General features: G+C 43.6%; 1 protein-coding gene across 1 annotated transcript in view; it reads right to left on the reverse strand.

Moving 5' to 3' along the window:
* si:ch211-140l13.3 (centromere protein J) overlaps positions 1-12,465 on the reverse strand; it is a 37,072-nt gene extending 24,607 nt beyond the window's left edge. Inside the window, 3 exon segments of the mRNA XM_007894518.2 lie at positions 1,748-1,855; positions 9,862-9,976; positions 12,253-12,465. Coding sequence (XP_007892709.2) covers positions 1,748-1,855; positions 9,862-9,976; positions 12,253-12,465 — 436 coding nt within the window.
* Positions 12,466-15,619: the final 3,154 nt, after the last annotated feature.

The following is a 15,619-nucleotide window of genomic DNA, read 5'->3' on the forward strand; positions in this document are numbered from 1 at the left end:
TTTCATGTAATTTGATCGCAGAATACTACCCTAAGTATTCCTGTTGCAGCATTAAGCTGTTTCTTTCATAAGCCCTGTGTCCTGGCCTCAGCTTCCTTCCCAGAACCCATTCCAGCTGTCAATTCCTATAAATCTGTTCTAACAACGTAGCACAGCCTTGCCTGTTTATTAGCCATGAATCAACTAACACCCTAGGATGTTATGTTTTGATCTGCTTCTATGTGCCTTTCCAGTACTTGCTTGGTTTTGTAATCTCTTTCCCTTCCTTGTGTATAATCTTATTTTCCAAGTCCCCTCTACTTGGGGGATACTCTATCTGTGACCAGGGCTCCCTCTGCTTCCTTGTCCTCCTGGACCTCTCCGCGGCATTCAACACAGTCGATCACGTCATCCTCCTCCACCCCCTTTCCTCAGTCATCCACCTCAGTGGGACCGCACTCACCTGGTTTGAGTCCTACCTCACAAACCGGCAGCAGTACATCTGCACAAACGGCTTCTCCTTCTGCTCTCACCCGGTTACCTGCGAGGTACCCCAAGATCCATCCTTGGCCCCCTCCTCTTTCTGATCTACATGCTCCCTTTTGGGTATGTCATCTGCAGACATGGAGTAAATTTCCACATGTACGCGGATGACACCTAACTCAATTTGCCACCTCTCTTTGCGACCCCCAGTCCCCTGATGTTCTGTCAGCCTGCCTGTCAGATCTCAAGGGCTGGATGAGCACAAATTTCCTTCAGCTGACCGTTGACAAGACAAACGCCATACTCTTTGGCACTCGTCAATGTCTCACGGCTCTCACCTCCTCCGCCTACCCGACTTCCCCCTAAAACTCTCCGAACCCGTACGCAACCTAGGCGTCAGGTTCGACCCCCAATTATCCTTACTCCCCCACATCCGGTCCATCACCAGCACCGCCTTGTTCCTTCTCCGACGCATCGCCCGTCTCCACCAATACCTCTCTCTGAAAAACGCTGAAACCCTGGTCCATGCTTTTGTCTCCTCTCGGGTGGAGTTCTAATGTCCTCTTTGCCGGTCTCTCATCCACTACATCCATAAAATCCAGATCATTCAAAACTCTGCCGCCCGCATTCTCATCTGCACCAAACTCTGCTCCCCGATCACCCCAGTCCTTGCCAGACTGCATTGGCTGCCTATCCCAGAGAAGATCGACTTCAAGATCCTCATCCTTGTATTCAAATCCCTCCACTCCTCTGCACTCCCCTACCTCTCTGACCTCCTCTCTCCTCAAAACAGTACCTGTTGCCTTCGTTCCTCCGGGTCTGGTCTCCTCCTCGTCCCCCGAGTCCTCCGCTCCACTCTCGGCGGCCGTGCCTTCAGCCACTATGCCCTGAGACTCTGGAATTCCCTTCCTCACTCCCTTCACCACGCTCCCTCCCTTTCTATTTTCAGGTCTCTGCTGAAGACCTTTCTTTTTGACCGCGCCTTTGGTCACCTTCCTCCCCCTCCCCCTGGCTCGGCCCCGGGATCCGTTACTGTGAAGTGCTCTGAGACGCCGTCCGACGTGGAGGGCACTATATAAATCCAAAGTTGTTATTATTGTTGTTGTTGTTACCCTCTTCCTACATGTTCTGTATGACACACTCACATCTACATATAATCAGAGGCTACATTATTTTGATTTTTTCCCTATATTTTTTACGAACAACAATAGAGTCAGAATCACCTCCATGTCTGAGATACACATGCCTTCTCATTCAGTATTGCGTTAGAACACCTTTATCTTACCTACATTTGTTTCTGTATCCTCAGCCTGAGATGGAAGTCCAGAGACCTGTCTCTGAGATGTCTCATTTGGCAAATGCTGTACCAACACAGAATTTGTAGCAGGAACACCTGTGACACAAAGTTAATATCTATGAGCTATTTTACCTAAAAGCATAGATAACAAATTGTCAGTAATGGAGATATTGACCCTGAATATTTCATGTATTAAGTTGTAAAGCAGCAAATGAGATTCAAATATAAAATAATAATAATCCTTACATTTGATATAGCACCTTCCATGTTGGGCAGATGTTTTAAAATGCTTCACACAGTATTTGTGTAGTGCATATTTTGTAGGCGAAAACATTTGTATTTGCTATAAAGCAGGCAATGGTTGGTTTTCAAAGTTGCCAAACAGTGTCAACATCAAGCCCTCCGAGATGGCACAGGTTGTTCGTCTCAATGTAGAAATCATTTATAGTCCACCCTTGACAACACATGTTTAAGTCAGCCTTTGAACCTAATGCACTGACTGGATTTCTTTGATCTTCTAACATGTGGCCATTCAGAATGAGAATGAAACATGAGAGCACTCGCCTTGCAGGCAAGACACCTGGGTCCAATTCCAATGCAAGGATTATTATTATTATTATTAAATTACACATGGTGTAAAATCTCCACCTCCGTTATGGACAGGCTGACAAAGCTAATTGTTATGAACCTTTACCAACTTAGCTAAGAATATTTCCCCATCTGCTTCTATTTTAACACGTGACCTCTGTTACTAACCTGTGTCTGGAGACCGATGTGCATTCCCTGTAGGTTCTGTAGGGTTGCTGACAACAGATAATGCAACTGAGCTCTGCTGTGTCACAGATGGCGCTGTTTGGAGGAGTGATGGCCCAATGCTAAATGCTCCCTGGCTATGGGCTCTTGAAGGGCTTTCATTACTAGATTGGCCAAACAATGGAAGTATAGGGGGATCGATCATTGGAACCAAACCTGGAGCCATACCAGCCACTGGATGTGAGAATCCTATAGGCAATGTAAAGCCTGCAGCAAGTAGGAAATAACAATGCAGGTCATTAAGTATATCACACAAACAACATCATGCAAATTGCAGAGTATACTTGCTTAATAAAGCTATTCCAGTCCATAATAAAAACTAATGATTAAAGTTCCTGCCAATACTATCAATAACTCTGCAGCCCATGTCCGTTCCCACACCAGGATCTGCCAGTCCATCACCCCCATCGCCGCTCAGCTCCGTTGGCCAAATCCCAACAGATTGAATTCAAGATCCACGTCCTCACTTTCAACCTCCTGCAAACCCCCCCATCCCCCCACACACTATCCCAGTCAGCTGCATGAAGTGCTTCAAGTCATCCTGTCGACACAAAAGGCATAGAAATATCAATTGTCTTTGGAATTAAATTAATTTAATGGACATTTTCTGAGATAATCAAGGAGTTGTTTGGAGATATATGTAACATCAGATAATAAACCATTCGATAGTCCATCTATAATGCTGAGACGTTTCAAAGTGCCTGGCATCTCCTGGACCCAATCTGCTGGGAGATGCTAAGTAAAAACCCCAAATTGATTCCAGCAACGCAAAACAAAGCACCTTGGTATTCAAATGCTCTGCGTCACTGCCATTCTTCAGTCCTCAATGTGTGAGAATTCTTGACTAAGTCAAAGGCAGCCTTCCCTTCTAAACACAATTAAATAATCTAATTAGCACATTAGGTTTGCAGAGAGATTTTCTTGGCCTCTGCCATGTTTGCCATTGGTGACCATAGAGATGTGACTGGGACAGGTTTTCAGCCAATGGCTCACTACATTACATTACAAACCTACAGCTATTAACCACAGTATAACTGAGCTCAACGACTCCGAGAGAACTGAGAATCTAAAACAAACAACAAAACATGGAAATCCGCCTTTGCTAAATTCTATAAATTGCTATGCTCAGAATAACAAATATAATCTATGTAAGTTTCCAGGTTATTTTTTCCACTATATTTCTCAGTTTGTGCTCCTCTCTATCCACATAATCAAATGAGAAATAACATGCCTGGGCATGCCACCCCATAGCTGGCTGCATCTACATGTCAGACATAAGTGGCAGCATTCCAGATCAACTTTGCAGAGGCTCACTGTTGGATTAGAGATTTGCATCTATTAATCAGACCGGGTCTGAGACCTCACAAATGGTTTAAATGAAAAACAGACAAATAAAATCGTCCACAAGTAAACCAAGGAGTCACAGCTATGAGCACCTCCTGTGTTATTGGAGAGAGATGCAGACACTAAGTAGCCCTGTTTACTACCCTAGTGAATTCCTCAAAGATCGCCATTGGATTCATGAAATTTACTTCTAAAATCATGCAGCGTTTCTGTATTGTCCTGTGCTATTTGGATGAACATTGGTGATGTTCCAAAACTGCCCTTGACACATACTCTCTGGAAGTAAGTCGGCAATGTGTATCCTTCCAGGAAGAGAGGGGATATTTCATGCCTGACACAGGAAGATTTTCGTGTGTAGATGGCAAACACATGTGGAATACTCAGTTTAGATACTCTTAAGCAGGGGGATGGGTATCTGCATGTATCAGACCAAAAAACATTTTTCTGAAATCCTTAAGTGTATTAACTGGGCTTTTTAAATCACTAACGGCACTTAGCAAATGTGCGGGGTAAAACCCACCAAGGTCTATATTTACTTTATTTGCATAGCATTTCAGAGAGTACAGAATTTGGCAAATCGTCAAATTCAGTTTTGACTTTGAAATTATTTTTCTGTAATTCTTAAATGAAACTTAAAGAAAAACGGCTTCAAAATTAAAGATTTTCCATTGATGAATTTGACAAATTTTGATCGCTCCGAAATGTTACATAGAGTAAATTGAAAATTTCCATTTAGTGATTGTTACCTGTAGATTTTAATTTTAAAAAAGGTCATATGATATGCAGTTTACTTACTTCCTCTACTGTTGAATCTCCACACCGCATGATTGGGCCATGCATATTTTTATGGGTGCAATACAAATTGTGTCACACAGACACCCACAGAATATTTGTGTGATACCACCAGATAACATCAGAGTCTAAAATTCAACAAACTCTCAATTGGTGCTCATGATGTGCAGCCAGGCCACTTGTTGATTGCAGTTAAAAAAAAGTCTGACGTAAGGTCAGAAAGCATAAAGCTGATTTGGGAACAGCTTTTGCTGGTACCTGGGATCGGGATTTTTTTCAACGAATGTTATACAATTTCATATCCAGCATTCACAAACAAGTAAGCAGGTATTATCTTCTTCACCCTAACTGCAGCTATCTTGTGTCTGGCACAAGGAAAATTGCAGTATATTGACCTGTTGTCCACCGAGTGCTTCATATCAGCATAGCTAACGTAGCATAGCAATGGAGTTGCATTTCTGGGGTCAGCCCAGCCTGGAAAATCTCAAATTGTACTCTAAACATGCAGAATAACAGAAATACCATAAATGTCTGAGCTCCCACTAAGGTTAAACCGGATTGGTTGAAGGTAAATGATCTTAATACACTCTGGTTACTAAAGTTAACATATTGTAGATGTGATGATTCATTTAAAATGTCGTAATTAACAACAACAACAACATTACATTTGTATAGCGCCTTTCACGTCAGGAGGACGTCCCAAGGCACTGGACAGAGTACAACATTTCAGACCCGAGCTGGGGTTGGGGGGGGAAGGGAGGGGAGGGGAAGGGGGGTGGCCGACAGCACAGCCGAAGAGGAGGGTCTTGAGGCGGGACTTGAAGGAGGCTAAGGAAGGGGCGAGGCGGAGTGACTGGGGGATGGAACTCCAAAGGTTGGGGGCAGAGTGACTGAAAGCTCTCCCGCCAATGGTGGGGCGGGTGGGTTGGGGGATGTGGAGCAGCCTGGAGCCAGCTGAGCGGAGGGAACGGGCGGTTGGTAAGGGGTTAGGAGGTCGCAGAGGTAGGGTGGGGTGAGGCCATGGAGGGCTTTGTATGGGAGGACCAGGATCTTGAACTGGATCCTCTGAAGGATAGGGAGTCAGTGGAGTCGGGCGAGAGTGGGGAAGATGGGGTCATGGAGTTTGGTGCGGGAGAGGACGCGACAGAAAAAAAGAGGAAGACAAACATTCTGGTTGTTTGCGGAATACAATTTTTATTCCACCCATAAAAATATTCAATACCCAATCATTACGGGCAGAAATTCACAAGTTGCTTCACTGTGTAGATAGAAAATAGACTCAAACAAAATTCATTAATATATTTTCTGTTGTTCAGTTTTGGTCTAAATTCAGTAATCATAGTTTCTGCCCTTTTTGGGACGTTCCCAACTAGGCAAGTCTCTCCTGGGTCAGATCCCCCATGAGATGTCATAAAAACAATGGAGCTTGTTCTGTTAAAGCCTGCTGACATCAATAAAATACCTCACCCAGATAAATCAGCAACAAATAGACATCGACAGTCATCAGACTGCAGCCTCTGAGTGATGTTGTCCTGCTGGTAAAATCTTTTTCATCCTTGAACAGCACAATAAAACTGTGGGTTTCACTGAAGTACAGTATACAAGTAATGCACTGTTCAATTGCATTAGAAATCTTTGCTTATAATATAACAAATTGTCCCATTATAAGCATACAAAGCACGCAGCATATTATTTACCCCAGTGTGGTGCTGTAATAGGTAACTACCTCTTTCTATCCTGCCCTTATACAATTTCTAAAATACAGGGCAAACCACCCAGTATAACACTGCCTTGCTCTTAGACGCCTACTGTCAGCTGTGTCAACTGGAACCTTATGCTATAATAATAATAATAATTCTTGCATTTGATATAGCGCTTTTCACATCTTCTTGACATCTCAAAGCGCTTCACAAAATAGACTGTGAAGTGAATTGACCGTATATTTGTGGGCGAAACGCAGCAGCCAATTGCGCACAGCAATGTCCCACAAACAGTCGTGGATTGAAAATGACCAATTTATCATTGTCTTTGTTTTTTGGAGGGATTATTATTAGGCGTGTGGAGTGAGGAAACTTGTCCAAGGTTTCGCCCTGCCTGGAATTGCAAGGCGAGTACTCTAACCACTGAGCTACAGGACTCCACACCCTGTAACATCTGCAACTTCTACCTCTGATTTGCCAACTTCCTGTGCTAAAAACTGGTTGCATTCAGTGTCACAAGCATCTGTTAATGTCACTTCTTGAACATAGAGGTTCAACAATGGTTTGGGTTTATTTACTGCCAGGAGGATGTCTCAAAACACTTGGTATAGAACTGACTGTGAGACCAAGCTGAGGGTTGGGGAGCTGAGGAAGGAGACTGGGGAAAGGTGACCAAATGTGCGACCAAAAAGAAAGGTCTTAAGGTGGATTTTAAAGATGGGGCGGAAAGGAGGGAGAGAGAGAGAGGAGGTTATACTTATAACACAGTGTCTGAGCTATTGAACCGAATTATAATGAGGTTCCCCTGTAGATATTTTATTTATTAGGTAATGTAGGTGAGGCTAAAGAATACATAAATTGTGTTCTTCAGCCTCACCAAAGATTGAATAAAGACCGTTTCGAAAAACAAAAATCTCCTGTAAGAAACTTAAACAAAGGGGTTTTCAGTCAGGATATATACTATCCATATATATGCTATTAAAGATATATGCTATTAAAGGTGCAACTACTGGACTCTAATACTAATAATATTCCTAACATTTGATATAGAAACTTTCACATTGGGAGGACATCTCGAAGTGGAGTAAAGGATTTCAAGTGTAAAATGTAGTAATTGTATTTTGTGGATGAATTTAGTAAACCGAAGAACAAAAAGTTGTGACTATTGTAAAGAAAGTATTTGGCTTGTTCCAGTTGAAGTGCTAAATATTTTATTCTTGAGTTCCAAAATGATGCAGCATATAATAAAATTACTTCAGTCTTTGTGATCTGAGCATTTCAGCCACACACCATAGTAGTTTTAGTCCTTCAGAGTAGCCACAAAAAATTCAGTCAATACAACTACAGAAATCCTATTAATGTTTTATTGTAGTTGTATTGAATACAACTGTGAATGCTTTGAGACATCTTCCTGACATGAAAGGCACTATACCAAATGTGAGGATTATTCTTTTTTTACTTTAAGCAATATCTGAAATTCTAGATCAGTTATTCTCAGAACCTCCAAGGAATGATAGTGAGATTGAATATATGTGAAAAATAAGGACATAAAAATTAAAACAAATCCTGTGTCGACTCTATATTGATAAAGATAAAAAAGTGACACTTTTATGCCTGTAATTTTTCACAGACAATAGTGTGAAATTCTGAAACACAGCACCTACTTTACAGTCAGAGCTCAACAACAACAACAACAACTTGCATTTATATAGCGCAGGATAGTGTCCCGGAGAGCTTGACAGTGGCGACATCTGATGCTGAGCCAGAGCGAGAGGAAGGGTGGAGGTGACCGTAACCATGATCAAAAGGGAAGGTTTTAGTTGGGATTTGAAAGTGGGGAGGGACTGGGAGAGGCAAGCAGAGGGATTGAGGGAGTGAGCTCTGAAGGTTTCAGGGCGAAGTGGATGAAGGCACAGCCACCGATGGAGTGGAGGGTGTGAGGGACAAACAGGAGGCGGGAGCCATACGAGTGGAGGCAGTGGGTGGTTGAGTGGGGAGTAAGCAGATCGGATAGGTAGGGAGGTGCGAGAGCATGAAGGGATTTGCAAATAAGTCGATCCATTTAGTAATTGGGAGCCAGTGGAGTATGGCGAGGATTGGTGTGATGGGAGTACAAACTTTTGTGCAGGTGAGTGTTCTGTGCGGGTTTAGAGGTATGGAAGGAGGTGGGCAATGCAACAGAGGTGGACAAAGCAGTCCCTGTCAGGACACAGATGTGAGGCAGAAAGGAAAGCTGGAAATCGAACCTGACGCCTAAGTTGCAGGGCTTCGATGAGTCTGAGCGAGAGCCCTGGGATGTTGAAAAGTTCAGACCCGCAGGAGAGAAGATGTTGACAGGAGCCAAAGAGCATGGCTTCCATCTTGCCAACATTCAGATGCAGGAAATTTACGCTAATCCAGGCCTTGATGTCTGTCAAAGCAAGCTGACAGGACAACAGTGAATAGGGAGTCATAACTGGAGGAGGAGAAGTAGATTTGGGTGTCATCCGCATACATGTGGCAGTTGACTGCATGTCTACGGATGACACCACACTGAGAGGGAGCACGTAGATAAGAAAAAGAAGAGGGACAAGAATGGAGCCTTTGGTTACCCCGCAGGTGACCGGGTAGGAGGAAAAAACATTTGCCGAGATGTATCGTTGGCAGTTTGTTAAGTAGGACTCGAACCATGCAAGTGCGGTCCCACTAAAGTGGATGAAGGAGAGGTGGTGGAGGAGGATGGCGTGATTGACTGTCAAATGCGGTGGAGTGGTCCAAGAGAACAAGGAGCCAGAGGGAGCCCTGGTGACGAGAGAGATGACGTCATTCATTACTTTGACGAGCGTTGTTTCTGCGTTGTGTGCATAGTGAAAACTGGTCTAGAGGGGTCGAGTAGGGAGTGGAGAGAGTTGTGAACGAAGATGATTTGCAACAAAGTATTCCAAAACTTTGGTCAGGAAGGGCAAGTTTGAGATGGATCTGAAGTTTGTGAGGTTGGCAGGATGGAGGGTAGGTTTTTTAAGAGGAGTGATGACAGCGGTGGTTTTGAAGGGGAGTGGGACAGATCCTGAGGAGAGGAACTGGTTGATTGTGTCAGACAGCAGTGGGCAGAGGAGGGGGAATTGAGTGACCAGAAGCTGAGTGGGAGAAAGGAAGGAGGGAGAGATAGGGGCAATGGAGTGTATGGTTGGGGCCGTGGTAGGAGCTGTGGTAGGAGGAGAGGATGATAAAGGAGGCATGGGGGGAGGGAGTGATAGGTAACAGTTGCGTGGGGGGGGGGGGGGGGGAGGAGGAGGAGGCAGCCAGGCGAATATACTCCTCAACATCATGGGATTTTTGCTTTCCTTGTTGGTGAATTTATGGAACTTGATACTTTCCTTTTTTTCAGACACATGTGACATTTGAACAGCTACCATGTTGATTTTTGCACTTTATAAGCGAATGGGCTAGATGTTGTGATAAGGACATCAGTACCTGGGCTAGCTGGGGGCAGGCTGAGTAGTTTCATGAGTTTCTGCTGCTGATCCATCAGATGTTGGAGATGCTCCATTTGCTGTCTCATTAGGTGGCCTTGTTGCTCACTTTGTACCTGCTGGCACAGTACAGAGTAACTTGTGAGGGAATCGAAGGAGAAAAGAACCCAAAAGAAGGAATACAGTTCTGATGACGAATTGAATCTGACACATGAATCTATCTTTCTCATTTAGATGGTAATCGATCTGCTGTGAATTTAAATCTTGCAATGAAAGACTGAAAATCATTTAGTTGCTTCATAGTGCTTTGCTCCTCAACTCTTCTCATGATTTTACTTTAAAGTGTAGGGACTGTATATTTTGTAGGCGAATACAGCAGCCAGTTTGCACACAACAATGTCTCATAAACAGCTATGAAGTAAAAGTAATCAATTTTATCTGGAGGATTGTTAGTCTTGACACAGGGAGAAACTTTCTTCTCTTTTCAGATCATGCTATGGGAACTTTATCTTCCACCTGAACAGGCAGACGCTCCCGCTTTAACATATCATCAGAAGGACGACACCTCCAACAACACAGCGCTCCCCTAGTACTGCATTGGAATGTGAGCCTAGACCATGTAAGTCAAAGTCCCCACGTGGGGCTTGAACCCACAATCCTGTGACTCTTAGCAAACTGCATCTGAAGCATTCCACAGCAAAATAACATGTAGCAGATGAGCAAAAGCTTTCTAAATAGTAAGACAGAAAATTACCTGACTGGAAAAGACCATTGCTGCCTTTCTAGAAAAATCCCCAAATAAAGCAGAATCATATAAAAAGTTAACTGTTCCTCTGTTTCTCATACCCCTCAATCAATGTCTTCAACAAACAGCTAGCTAGTCCTGTCAGATTGGCTGATGCAATCTGCCTTCACCAACTTCCTGGATAAATCCACTCTATTTCGTAAACCCAAATCCTGGCTCCTTGGGACATCCTCCCAATGTGAAAGGTGCTATATAAGTTGTGGTTGATGTTGTTTTCAATACTTTAGGGTGTATCATGACAGCAGAAAAATAGGACATAGGTTTAGAGTTGTGAAGGGCAATTTCAGGACAGATAGCAGAATGTTTTCCTTTGTGCAGAACATAATCAATACTTGGAACAGGTTGCCAGGAAAGGTGGTAGAGACCAAGACACTGGACTCATTTAAAAAGCAGTTTGTAGTAGTGGCGGTGGGGACAGTAGGGTGAGTGTTCTGGAGGAATGATACCAGATGGACCTCAAGGGCGTCTTCACCCAAACCTATTTTATGATGTTGTACATATTCACGACTCCGTGTAGTCAATTTTAAACTGTCTGTTCTCTTTCTCTCTGCTGAGTTTGAGACTGTTTTAGTGTTCGTTACTACCGTAACAAACCATAATTCGTCACTCCAAGGGAAAAGAGCTCAATGATGAGCTATCTCAGCAGTGGATAGTTAGGCACAGGTCCTCCTTGGCCACAAGAGGCACTGTAACTGGAGCAGGCTCTTAGTGAATTTCGGGCGCACATGCTTAGATGCATCGCAGAGGCCACTGGTCTATTGGAGGGCCAAGCCCTGGCTTCCCGTCCTATCCTGTCACTGGACAGGGTGGGCGGTAGCATAGGAGGCTTCTAATAGACCAGAAGCCTCTGCATGCACACCAACCTCCGCAGAATACTTACACCAGTCACAGGATAGGGCAGGAGGCCTCCGGGAAGCAACGCTCCATCATATAGGATAAGTTATCCAAAGTAAGTACTTACAAGAATTTCTAGAACACGATGAGTTACATTTTAAGCAGAGTGACATGTAAAGTGAGGTCTCTTATTAATATTTGCATGGGTAGCGATTGGGATATTGACAGCAGTGTCAAGTGATAGTGACAAGTTATTACTTGGTCGACTTCTCAGGAGTTTACTGTATGTTAAACATGTTATTAAGGTGCAGGTTATCTATTGTCATTAAAATTTTGAGTACTCATAAGTAGGTTCTTACATTAGTTATAGAAAAGTACTTTGTCCAGCTCAAATCTCCCTACCCACTGTCTTCCATGGTTGAGGAGACCTCCAAATCTGCATCAGATTACTGCAGGCCTGTGCAGCTTTTACAATTGTATCACAGATTCAATTCAATTCAAGCCTTGTCAGATTCTGTTTACCTTCCCCCTAAGGAGGACATTATTTGGGACATGATACTCATTTTATTGACCTTGAATGAATGAAGGATTGAGTAAGCCACCTGGAATTAGGCGTAGAAACTGACAGTCCTAAATCAACTCCACTCAACCAATTTGGCACCCCAGGATATTTTTGATACACAGTATTATGATGGACATAGAAGTATTCTAAGACAATTGATATGACAAAATGTTTAAATAACAAATATTTACCTGATACCAGTTTCTGTAAAACACAGATTGTTGGTTGAGCTCATTGTAGAGTGAAGGGTCTAAGGGTCCATTTGCCTTGTCAACATCACCCTGTACCACCTGGTTTTGGAGGCCACTTGACAAGCCTGGAATCAAGGCAGGATTTTCTGTTACCAGGATGTGTTTAGGATCCTGAGTTATGCCATTATGCTCTTCGCTTACAGAATGATCCATTGGTACAATGTGTTTCATCAACAGATCATTATCACCATCCTTCCATCCCTGCACAGTGAGAAGGCTGCTAGAGTCAAGACTGCTGCAAACAGCAGGTTCCAAAACAGCAGATAAATGAGGTGCCTGTGTAGCCCATTGGGAAATATGGTGGTTATCCTTTGGTGCATCTGATGACATTTCAGGTAACTTACAGCCCAATCTTCTTCACTTTTGCTGGAGCATTTTCAAACTTTGTCTACGGCTTGTCACTTAGTTACTTAGTCTAACAGCTCTGATCCATCAGAAAATCTTGAGGTAAACTGTAAAGGTAGGATTGTAATCAGGTACATGCTGTGGCAATTAACAAACAATAAATGATCCTTGCACGGGATATGCCGCCTTTCATGTCAGGAGAACATCTCAAAGCACTTCACAGGATTTACTGTGCAGTGCAGTGACTGTGTACTTTGTAGGCAAACATGCAGAAAATTTCCTCACAGCAAAGTCCCACACACGGCCATGAAAGAAATGACCAATTTTATTAGGGGCATTTTGGCTACGACGCCGAGAGAAACTTCCTTCTCTTTTTCGAATAGTACTGTGAGATCTTGAATAGGCAAATAGTTCAACATCTCATCCAAAGGACAATGAAGTGCATCCCCAACACTGCACTCCCCAACATGCCAGCCAGACTATGTGACTTCAAAGAGGGGCTTAAGCTCACAGCCATCTGACTCAGGTGAGCGAGCTACCAACTGAGCCTGACATGTATATGTATATAATAATAATCCTTGTATTTGATGTAGCGCTTTTCACGTCTTCTCGACATCTCAAAGCGCTTCACAGAATATGCTGTAAAGTGAATTGACCGTATATTTGTGGGCGAACGCGGCAGCCAATTGCGCACAGCAGTGTCCCACAAACAGTCGTGGATTGAAAATGACCAATTTATTATTGTTTTGTTTTTTGGAGGAATTATTATTAGGCGTGTGGAGTAAGGAAACTTGCCCAAGGTTTCGCTCTGCCTGGAATTGAACCCGGGTGTGCTCTAACCACTGAGCTACAGGACTCCACAATATATGTGTATATATGTATGCCACCAAGTTTTGTGTTAGAGTTCAGTAAGTTTCCTTCATTGATATCTTAAATCTGGTCACTGCATTGCTAAGGAGACACAAGCAAGCACTTGAAAACAATGCAATCACATTGTATTAAACTACTACTAAGCTGTTTACTTGTTGGTACAGCACAACTGTAGTATTGATGCTTGAAGCATTAAGATGTTTTAACGGTTCCACTTTGTTTCCTAAGTTAAAGTGTAACATCATTATGATTTTCAAACGCTTGTTTTTCTTTCGCTTTCAAATTTGTAAAATCAATCAATAAAATCAGTCAATAAGAGTATGAAATTGACAGCAGAAAGAAGGAGATTTGTTTTTTGTTTGGAGTAGGCTATGCCCAACCAACGTTTAAATTGGAACTTCAAAGTGAAATGTTTACCTGTCTCTTAACAATCACTGACGATTTTCTAATCCTAACTCATCAAACAATTTCAATTTTAAAATTTGCGTTGCAGCAAAAGCAGCATTTTTTCTCCAGCATTCACTGAGAAAAAGGAGTCAAATATACCTGAAAGTATTCTTTAAATACCTAACACATTTACAAAGGCTACCTTTACCTTTGTGAGCAATAATTGTACAGACTTTCATTATTTCTAATTTCATCAGAGTAGATTTGGGGAATAATTCAAAGCATGGTTTACCCCACCAATAATTTAGGAAGAATCCGTCCCTTGTGAATGAGAAAAATCCAGATTGCTGGAATATAGGAAACACGTTGAAATTCCAAAAAAAAGAGAAGAAACCAGCATGGAATTAGAGTGTAACAAAGTGCATAGGATTTGCACACTTTTCCACCACTTCTCCCCACCCTGAGCACAGAGCCTGTACCAAAACCCCCAGTTTTAGCAATGCAAAAAAATAAATAAAAAAAATCAAGTTTTTTTTAAAAACAATTGCGATAAAAAAAAAGTCTTGGAATTTGCCATTTGCACCAAAATGCTCCCGTGGGAGAGGTCTGTGCTGTGTGCAGCTCACTCACATGTCAGGGTCTCTCTCTCTCTCTCTCTCTCAGTGGCTGCTCTGCTCTGCTCCCCTTGGCTTGGCTGCTGCTGCTCTGGTTGTCCTCTCCTCCTCCCTCTCCTCTCCTCCCTCCCTCCCTCCCTCTCCTCTCTCCTCCTCCTCCTCCCTCTCTTTCTCCTCCTCCCTCCCTCTCCTCCCTCTTCCTCCTCCTCCCTCCCTCTCCTCCTCCTCCTCCCTCTCCTCTCCTCTCCTCCCTCCCTCTCCTCTCCTCCCTCCCTCCCCTCCTCCCTCTCCTCCTCCTCCTCCCTCTTCTCTCCTCTCCTCTCTCTTTCCTCCCTCCCTCTTCTCTCCTCTCCTCTCCTCTCCTCCTCCTCCTCCCTCTCCTCCTCCTCCTCCCTCTCCTCTCCTCCTCCTCCTCCCTCTCCTCCCTCCCTCCCTCCCTGGTCTCCTGCTCCAAACATTTTTTTTCTCTCCCTCGTCGCTAAGAGACGAAGGACGCTGCCCCGACGGCTCATAGGCTTCCAGGACAGTGCGGGAGAGAAGGAGGGAAAAGGGGGAAAGGGGGGAAAAAGGAGCTCAGAGAAACCACCAGCTCTCAGCTCCTCTCTCTCTCTCTCTCTTTCTCTCTATCTATCTCTATCCTCTGGGGCTCGCAAGTCACCTGTTTGCAAAACGACCAGAGAGGTTTAACCCCCCCTCCTCCTCCCAATATTTTCAGATGGTGAATTTCATCCCTTTTTCATACCTGACACACAGCAGCTCAGATTCCCCCGATCAGTGATGTACCAAATGCAAGGCAATTAATGTGCAATTAAATTAAATTAACTTAAATGCAAGCACGTGCCTTGCGTTTGGTACGTTGGCCTTCATGTCAGGAGGACGTTGCAAAGTGCTCAGGAGGAGTTACTGCACTGTAATGTGTAGTAACTGTGTATTTTGTAGGCAAATGGGACAGCCAGTAGGCACACAGCAATGTCCGGCAAACAGCTGGGAAATGAATGACTTTTTCAATTTGGGAGCTGTGGGGTAGGAGATGACTCCCTTCTCTTTTCCGATTGTACCACATGTCTCTTTTTAAAGCTGAAGACCCCGAG

The sequence above is a fragment of the Callorhinchus milii genome, unplaced genomic scaffold (assembly GCF_018977255.1).
Source record: "Callorhinchus milii isolate IMCB2004 unplaced genomic scaffold, IMCB_Cmil_1.0 Scaffold3, whole genome shotgun sequence".
In the NCBI taxonomy this organism is placed as follows: domain Eukaryota; kingdom Metazoa; phylum Chordata; class Chondrichthyes; order Chimaeriformes; family Callorhinchidae; genus Callorhinchus; species Callorhinchus milii.